We start from the raw sequence: 9,621 nt of genomic DNA, 5'->3' as shown, positions 1-9,621 counted from the left end.
TGGGCTTCCTGATATTGGGCTGTCTTTAATTTTATTTTTTAATTATTAGAAGTAAATATTTTTTTTGAGGTGGGGCATAATAGTGTGCTATTTTATGAATGAATATTATAGTCCCCTTGTAAAAAATACATCTAGTTTATTTTTAAGATCTCTTTGTATTTTTCCCCATGAAACTGCAATGTCTGGCATTGGCATGCTCATCTGCCTGGGCTCAGTGTTAATCTGGAATACATATTTTATGGCTATGAGTTATGGTGTGAGCTGGAAATTGGTATACTTTATTTATCTCATTTATTACAATATAACCAATAAGTAAGTTTGTTTTCCAAGAAACTAAGTTTCACATGAGAGGCCCCTCACTCAAGGCCATACCACTATTTAGGTTTCGATTCCAGATTTGAGCCAGTGCCCTCTTTTCCTGATACCAGAGCTCTTTTTAAAACAAGTGCCATTTGTTTGGCTATTTGACTATTTGAAATGGAGTTGATATTTTAAATAGTATGTTCTAAATTGTGGTAAGGAAAGTCAGTAAGTACTGTTCTCTGTTATTACACAGGTGAAGTGCAGGCATCGATGGTCTACACATCTGCTTATATACATCACATATTTCTTTTTTTCCCCAAATGTATTTTCTCTTAAAGAGATAACAGGACAGCTTGTTCCTTCTCAGAGAAATCCTCTGTTTGATCTTTCAGATGAAAAGTGAGAATGTCTGGCTGTAGATTCCTTTTTTCCATTGAAGGAATGACTGACTGACTTTCTGATGACACAAGGTTTTCTGCAAGGCAAAGGATAGGTGTAACTAGGGAGACAAATGTGCAAAATTGTTAGACAGCAGAGATTAAAGATGAGTTGCTGATGTGGACATTGTCATTGGAGATCTGTATCCAATAGTTTAAAGAGCAGATAAGTATTGTCAGAGAAAGATGAGATCTATGAGAGTTGAGGGAATTGAGAACATTTTTGAATGAGAAAGAATAGAAGACTATAGTCAGGAGAGTATTTTGAAAAACTTTGAAAAATCTTCCATTTAACATTGTGCTCTCTTTTATTCAGCTTTTTGTTCATGATTTAATGTGTTATCTTCCAGTGGTTACTCTCGAGTGTCACAATTCATTTCTAATTGATATGTGTGTATTGTCTCCCCAGTTAAGACTGGGAGCATTCAAGGGCAGAATCACATCTTCTACTTTTTACATTTTAATTTTTTTGCCCACAGAAGTTCTCATGCAGAGTCAAGTAAACTCCTTCCTCTGTGGGTCTGGAGGTGAATCTTGGATCTGTAAGTGAATCCAAGATTATACTGGTCTGTGTCAAGAAGCAATTAAGGAAATATTTTCGATACTTCTACCATTTTATTTAAAACCAATTTTATGCTTTTTACCTTATTATGCAAGTATGACCTGCAAATATAAGATATTTTCAATAAGTTTTAAAATAATTACTTTTTTCCTTTACCTATAAAGGAAACTATCTCAAGTTAAATCATCAAGATTTTAATGATCAAAGGAATTATAGTAGTATCAAATGCTTTTTAGAGTATATGGTTTTAGAATATAATTTTAGAGTTCCTATAAAACATAATCATTTCGTTTTATTTCTTTTCTCTCCAGCGTTCCATTTTAGTTGCTGTTTATAATCATTGTAAAGAAGAACACTGAACTTTGAAAAAAATGTTAGAAACTATAGGTAAGACCTATTTTTTCCTAACTACTTTTATAAGAATTGAAACTCCTTCCATTGGGATCTTTGAAATATATGTTCTACACAGCAGGATTCTGCCTATAGTAACTTAGTTTTAAAAAGTTTTTATCCACTAACATTATACTAGGGTAATGTGTTCCCATATTTGAACAGTTTCATCTGAAGTGCTATAAAAAACACATCATTTATAAGCAAAAGTTAAAAGCATATGAGATATTTTAGTAATTATGGGTTTTAATAAAATTTATTGTAAACTCAGTTCTGATTTATGAACCCATTTCTGGTTAACGTTTGTTTCTAGATAGTGCCAGAAAGTTTAACGATATTTTTAATACTGGAAGAAGATCATTGCTTAGGTCTGTCTCTTACTTTATTTGTGACAGGCGCAGTACTACTGGGCTTTGCTTTTAGGTTGATAAAGATGACAGTAACAAGCACTTAGGCTGACACACTTCAGTGACAATTTGAGGCAGTTTAATTTCTAGGATGAGATAATTTAGGTTGAAATATCCAAATTTTCCAGGATCATGTGTTAATCTTTTCTTCACACTGTTCTTTCACACTGTTCTTTAGTTTTAGAGAAACTAGTTTGTAGAACTAGTTTCAGGTTTATCAGGCCCTCATTGCCCCTCATCTGATGCCCCAGTCCCTCGCGCATTCTAGGGAACTCTTTGGGCATGACTATTGGAAGGTGTCTGGATTTCAGTCTGGCGCCTTGGTGATCTTGGCTGGTGTCTTGACGCCTGAAGGCTTTGAGGAGTAGGATGAGAGTGAGTGGCAGGAAAAGGAGAAGGAGCCGTTTTTGTGATAGTGGGGATCATTACTGTGATTTTTGTCCTGGTACTATACCGGTAATGAAAATGCGTGGGTGTACATTTCCTTGATCATCCGTTTTATACTATAAGTCCCACACCATAAAGACTACTAGTCCACATGGGAAAGCTCTTCATAAGAAAGTGGACACCAGAGGGGAAATACAGGATTATTTAAACCATTACTTTTGAATCTTTATTCTGTAAGTCATTACTGAGTTGTACACCTTCCAAGAATTGACATGGGAGTTAATACTAGATTTGTCTTCTGAGATACCATGGGAAATAGGACCCAGAATAAAATTCTCATACATATCCTTGTCATTGTTTGCTTTTAAAATTCTGCATATGACTAACATTGTTTAAATTTGTATGTGTATGTGAATTCATGTTCAATATTAATTCGTGTTTAATTTTTCTATTTCTATGTAATTCCACACTTGATGCTATAGCAAGTGTCTCTGGTGATAATTCCTACTCTTTTTGATCACTATAATATGGCAAATATATTTTAATAGATACACTTGTTACCATAATGAATTAGTTAGTCATGTATCTGAACAGTCTCCATTTTTCTTTTTAACAAATATGGTTTCACTTATAAGTGAGAGAGAGAGAGTGTGTGTGTATTTTAGGATGATGTTATGACTGTTATTTGTGGTAGAAACTCACTATCTGGTAGAATCATGCATGTAAAATGCTACGATTGTTAGGGACATACTTACTCAAAATATTTAACAACTTTGTGCCTGTTATATAAGGTGGTTGATACATATTTGAACTGTGTTGGTTTAATGCGTATGTAAATATGCTGTTTAATTTTGGGGAAAGACATTTAAAGTTTATGAAAAGTAGTGTTTTTGAAGAGAGATGCATTGTTGTGATATTTTTCCAAGTAAATTTTCAGGTATAGAATGCTTTGCCCCTTAGTATATGAAACTGTCATATTTTGGATGTTATGACTCATCAGTGACATTATCCACATCCACTTATAAGTGAGTTAGTTATATTTCTAATTTTTCTTATATGTAAATAAAATTTTTTTAAGTGAAAATATCACCATTTACAAGATGACAGAGCATTTGGTTTTCAATAGTTTTTATGAAAGAGTTGAAATAGCTGGCATTGGGACTCAAGTATGCTCCATCTGAATTAATTTCTATCCTTTACAGACAATTAATTGCATGTAGCAGACACTATAACCAGTTCCCTGCTTTCAAAAAACCTTCTTACCAGAGGCTTTAAGGGTTGAAGGACGTATTTATAGTGACACATTACAGTCTTCTTTTTTTCCTGAGTCCATTTTGTGCTCTCAAAAGGAAAAGTTTTAGGATTTCTATAAGCATGGTTTGATGTGTGTCTTTTGAATCCCCTTATTGACTAATGCTGCTCTTTGGTATAGACAAAAATCGGGCCCTGCAGGCAGCCGAGCGCTTGCAAGCCAAGCTGCGCGAACGTGGGGATGTAGCCAATGAAGACAAACTGAACCTTCTAAAGTCAGTCTTGCAGAGCCCGCTCTTCAGTCAGATTCTGAACCTTCAGACTTCCGTGCAGCAGCTGAAAGAGCAGGTAGGACGTGACTCACCTGAAGCAGGCTTTTGCTGCATGGCTTGGATCTTGTGAAAGTCTTGTGTTTTTCTGAAAGGCTGATTTTTGTATGTGTTAATGAATAGTTAATGAAGTCATTTAAACCTCCAAACAAGGCATTCACATTCACATTCACTGTGGCTTCCCCCCCTAGTTATTTTTGTAATGGTTGTTGCAGTATAGTGTAGATGATATGACATTGTGTTGAAAGCTGTGTGGATGCTGAAGAATGAGTCCCTACAGGAGAGGGCACGATAAAAATATGTTTAGGGTGGTTGGCTGTAGACTTGGCTTCCATCATCACTAAGGCTCATTGTTCATGTGATCTTGCTCATTCAGATTCAGATATTCAGTACACTTAGAAGATTTCAGATAACCCTGGATTTGCATGGGTAATCGTGCATATGAGGAAGGGAAATCACCTCTATTTTGACAGTAAAAGGAATAATTACATTGTCATCAGTTAGAGGAATTGAAATTCTCACGTCTTAAAAGAGTGTAAGTAGCAATTGCTCCCATGACAGCATCAGATGGTGATAAACATTAGAACTTCTAAATGTAACACAGTGTTTTTTTTCTGTAAAAATTATGAGCATTAAAAAGTCCTAGCATTTATATTAAAATTGAAACATATCACAACGACAGAATGAAAACTGGAGGCAGATGTTCTCTGAACTAACTTGATTTAATCACCATTTCTCAAGTTTTAAAAAAAATATCTTTAAAACAGTTGTTATCCTCACAAGGTTTGAAGTCAATGTAATTATGCCTTCAGTCCAAGATAGTTCTCATTCTAATGTTTTTAGCATTAATTGAATGGTTATGGATGACTTGCTAGCAAATATTCTCCTTTAAAAAGTGAAAAATGAAACTTGAAGACTAGTTTCATAATTCAGTGAAAGAACAGCTTCCGTTAAAAAAAAAAACCAAAAATGTGCCAAATGCAAAAGGAACAAATAGTAGCTATAGAGAAGGGATTTGTTTAATGTCACGTAATTTCTTAATCTAGATATTTTGGTAGCCAGAAAAAATTAAGAATAATCTTTAATCAAGGATAATCTTTAAAAATATTTTTTCTCTAGTGAATTTCTGCTTAATGATTAAAAGTCATGATCATGAATTAAGAAAAAGAGATGTTTTGATATATGTAGTTGTGTTTGTCCCCTTAGCCAGTTATTGGTTGAAAAGCTTGGTTTTAGGTATCCATTTGCAGAATGGGTTGGCCAACTTTTGGAGAAACCCATATCCTGAATATACGTGTGATTATGATGTAGAAGATTGTTTTTTCATAGTGTGTGGAGAAGTTGAACACGTGTCTTCTCCCCTTATTGTATTATGTGAAAATATGATTGGAATGAGAAGAAAAGTTGAAACAGAAAGTTCTAGTAAATATGCTAGGGAATACCGCTAGTCCAGTGAGATAACTGTGGAAATATCCCTTCTGGCCAGCCTTGTGTAAGGGGAACAGCATTTGTACTTACCGGGTCTCCTGAAAGGAGGAGAGAGACAGGCCCGCTTGTTGTTGAACTGGTTAACCATTTCCAAATGGAAGGAGGGTATGGGCTCTGAAACTGTTTGGGTCCCACGTGATTCACCTGAAACCTCCTTGGAAATCTATTGAACATAATATTATTGAGCCTCATAGTCTGTGACTAAGTACAGTCTGATCTTATTTTTGTATTAATGATAGACGCTGTTATAGTTCAAGACTAAGTAAATTGTAAGGTTTGTGAATTCTGTAGGCATGTCTTACATGCCTTCGGACTTTTGGCTCGTAGGTCACGTCTTCAAAGGGCCCAAGGAAACCAGCTGGCCCACACCCTGCTTATTACAACAGCTTGGAGAAGTTGAGTGACTTGTTTATGAGGGTTGAGCCAGAACTAGAACTTGGTTTTCTTGGTTTCCAAGGCATAGCCTTTTCTCTTTTCTCATTCTGCAGCCTGTCTTACATCTTCTTTCTTTTTTTCCCAAGGGTGGAAACTTGGTTCCTATATGCCAAGAATTTCATTTTGGTCAAAACCATTGATAACTTCTTCACAGTTTTCCTGATTCTTCACTTCAGTCTCCATTCTGACTAATTCAATCTCATTTGTTTGTTGAACCAGTTTTTTTTAATGACTAAAATTTCAAAAACTTATATTTTCTGTTTTAAAGTTTAAATATAAATATTCTAGACTTTATCATGTTAGAATTGAATTTTCTATGTAGTTTACCACCTGCTAATAATTAATATTTATAATTTAATATTTTATTAATGCACCTAAGGGGTGAAATTTGTTTTGTCCTTTTAAACCAATAGCTACACAAATCTGATCAATGGCCACCTTTTATTTATTACCTTATCCCTAAATTATCTTTTTAGATGTATAATTTTATATGCACGATAGGTGCAAGTTACTGTCTCCATCTTTTTTAGTATTACCAGAAGATTTGACCCCTCCAGTTTTCCTCGCCATCATTCCCCTGTCTCTTAGAAAGCAAAAGGAGTGACTAATTGAAAAGCCCGAGGTATATGCAGCACGTTGGAGAGCATGATCATATTGTTGCATTAATGACAGATGCTGACATGCCATGTTGAATTAAGCCTACTATTTTTTTCCCTCAGATCCTTCTCGTTACTTCTATTCAATAATGTTTAATTTTTCCAATTTGCTTCTTCAGTATTAAGACTGCCCTTAGAAATCAAACTGTTTCCCTTTGGCAAATTAAACACTTGACAGGTGTGTAACTGAGAGGGCACAAAAGCCATGCCCTGAAGGGATGTGCTATTTAAATATTGTCAAAAATATTAACAGGTCTGAGAGTATAATTGATGCCTCTGTTTCACTCTGCCACGCTGTGCATTGTTCTAACCGCCAGCTAAAAGGATGTGTGCTATTAAACCTGAATAATCTCTAATAGCTCCAGTTCATTTCCTATTGCATGATTCCTGTTTAAGTGACTGTGCGTCAATGATCTGTCAAATGCAAATTCTCAAGTAGTGTCCTCACTGTCACCTAGTCATCACAGCTAATAACTGCAGGGCTCAATGTGTATTCATGACAAAAATCCAGCTATTGTGGGGGAAATAAACACGTTAGCCGTTTAATAATAGAAACTTGTCAGCCATGAGGACATTGGATTTGCATATTTATTCTAGGACATTTCTCCAGTCCAGTATAGGTGGATGCTACTTTCCTGATTAATTAATTGGCTTGTCTTATGAATTGACCACAGGCACTAAATTAAGTGGCTCTTTACCCTGAGTCATCTATAGGAAAACTCTGAATTAAAATTAATTTCAATAGAAATTTAGGACTAATACTTAAAATTGATGTTGCTAAGATTGTTTTTAAAGCTATGGCAGCAGAGACCAATTCCAAGATTGAAGAAATGATGTGGATAATTTAAGTTACAAAAGCTGCTGATACGGGAAACAAGGCTTGGGCACAGAATATTCTGGAGGTTTCTGCTTGCCAGTGATTTCAACCTTTTGGAGTGTGACATGCTATTATTTTGTTGCTGCTCTTGTTGTTTGATATTTACAGGCTCCTGTTTCATTCATCTTTCTCCCAGAAAAGTGTTGGCTTATATACATATCATCTAGGTACATAATGTATATATACATAAATTTAAGCCAGATTTTTCTGAGTTTTTCTTTGGAAATTTTATGATATTTCATGAAATAATTGGAGAGATGCTGACTTACTATAGATCAGGTTGGAAATCACTGTTCAGTGTTCTTTGGAGTAATTAGATCCATCTTTGTCATTTTTATTTTTGAAATATGGTCTTCAGGGTATAAAATTTTGCTTTTGTATTTCTGTGTTTCTAAGTTTTACCTGTTCACATTTCAAAAAGAATTTGACACAACTTCTGATGGCAAAACATATTAGCTAATGGGTGACTCAAAGGTGCATCTAAACAAAGACCAAATAGAAATATCAGAGAACTGGATACTCCAATGCCCTTGGGGTGTGAAATTGGAATGTGTCATTTAATTGCTACTTCCCAGGAGCAAAAGCAAAAGCAAAAGACCTAGAGGGTTCTATATTGCTCACTGTGACATGTCGTTCACTGAGCCACATTTTCTGCAATGGGAGGTTTATCTCTAGAAAGGTCATAATCGTTTATTAATAAAATCAATAAAAATACAATGAATAAATAAGTTGGAGTTTCTCACTATCTAGAGGGGACAATAGAACATATATTTATTTTATGTAATTAAATAGAAAAGCAAGAAGGTGAGTGGTATAAGAGGAACGAATTACTAATTTTGACTAGAAGAAAACTTTACATTGGAAGTAACATGTAAGATGAGTCTTGAAAAATGAGTAGGAATTTTCTGCATAGATGGGGGAAATTATTTTGGGTTGCGGGAACAGTGTTTACAAGAGTATAGAGCACTTCTTCTCAGCTGGGGATGCTTTTACATCTCCTTCCCCAGGAGACATTGGCGATGTCTGGAGACATTATTTGTTTATTTATTTATTGCTGAGGAAGATTTGCACTGAGCTAACATCCGTTGCCAGTCTTCCTCATTTTTTCCTTGAGGCCACTTGAGATAACCACTCGGCCATGGGGCTGGTGCCTAGAGACATTTTTGATTGTTGCAGCTTGGGGATGGGGGGCACGCTACTGGTATGTAATGGTAGGGTCCAGGGATGCTGCTAAACATCATTGCACAGCACAGCCCCCTGAAACAAAGAATTATTGGGTTTATAATGTGTGTAATGCTGTGGTTGAGTCTGGTACAGATCTGTGTTATCAGAGCAATAAGATATGTGTGGGCTATTGGCAAGAGAGGAAACTTTGGAGCCAGAAATTTATTAAGGTAAGGTTTTTGTTTTTTGGGTTTGTTTTTTATCATCATTGTTCTTTTGCATTCAACTTTCTGTGTCAAACTTTATTCTATCAAGTCGAAATTGTGTCAACTTTGCTTTCTGACCATTCTATTAAATACAGTATTTTAACCATTTTATTTCTCCACATTTTAAAAATTGTAGTAAAAAACACATAAAGGGTTTTAATGACATTTTGATAGATAAGACCTTCAATTATAATTGTAAAATACATGAATGGTCCTTGAAAACAATGCTGCTTTCATCTTTCTAAGAATGAAATATGCTAAGAATACACACTAAGAGTACAGCATCACATCCTCATTTAGTGATGGGTTTTCTGCCCAAGGGTACATGAGGTAATGTACCCTGTGTATTTTTTTTTGTTTTCTGATCCTCTGTCTTAAAACAGGAGTAAAATTTAGAGAACCTAGAGTTAGTGTGTATTTCGGAGTCACTTTCAAATATCTGCTGTAGGCAGGGGTGTTGGATGGAACGCCACCGTCCTGCCGTGTGTCTGAGGAGTTGCTGTTCTGTAGGTACATATTTGTAAGACAGCTAAATCTAGTTCATGGGCTAAGCGCTGAGGTGTGCTGCCTCTAAGCAGTGGCATCAGCAGCTCTGTTAATTCCTTACATTTATATTTTTTTGGGTTGATGGAAAAGTTGCAAATTTTGATAATTGAGCATTTTCTTGCT

At 35.3% G+C, this 9,621-nt stretch overlaps 1 protein-coding gene across 11 annotated transcripts in view; it reads left to right on the top strand.

Annotated features, from left to right (window-relative positions):
- Positions 1-1,613: 1,613 nt before the first annotated feature.
- Positions 1,614-9,621, top strand: part of MPDZ (multiple PDZ domain crumbs cell polarity complex component) — a 130,235-nt gene continuing 122,227 nt past the window's right edge. For all 11 annotated transcript variants that reach the window (XR_006889085.1, XM_046664552.1, XM_046664558.1 and 8 more), the window contains exons 1-2: positions 1,614-1,689; positions 3,919-4,085. Coding sequence is in view for 10 of the 11 variants with exons in the window: in XM_046664552.1 (XP_046520508.1) it covers positions 1,674-1,689; positions 3,919-4,085 (183 nt within the window). In the remaining variant the exon portion in view is untranslated. The remainder of the gene's footprint in view (positions 1,690-3,918; positions 4,086-9,621) is intronic.

This window comes from Equus quagga, chromosome 6, assembly GCF_021613505.1.
Source record: "Equus quagga isolate Etosha38 chromosome 6, UCLA_HA_Equagga_1.0, whole genome shotgun sequence".
NCBI classification, from domain to species: Eukaryota; Metazoa; Chordata; class Mammalia; order Perissodactyla; family Equidae; genus Equus; species Equus quagga.
This window is presented reverse-complemented; position numbering and strand designations above follow the sequence as displayed.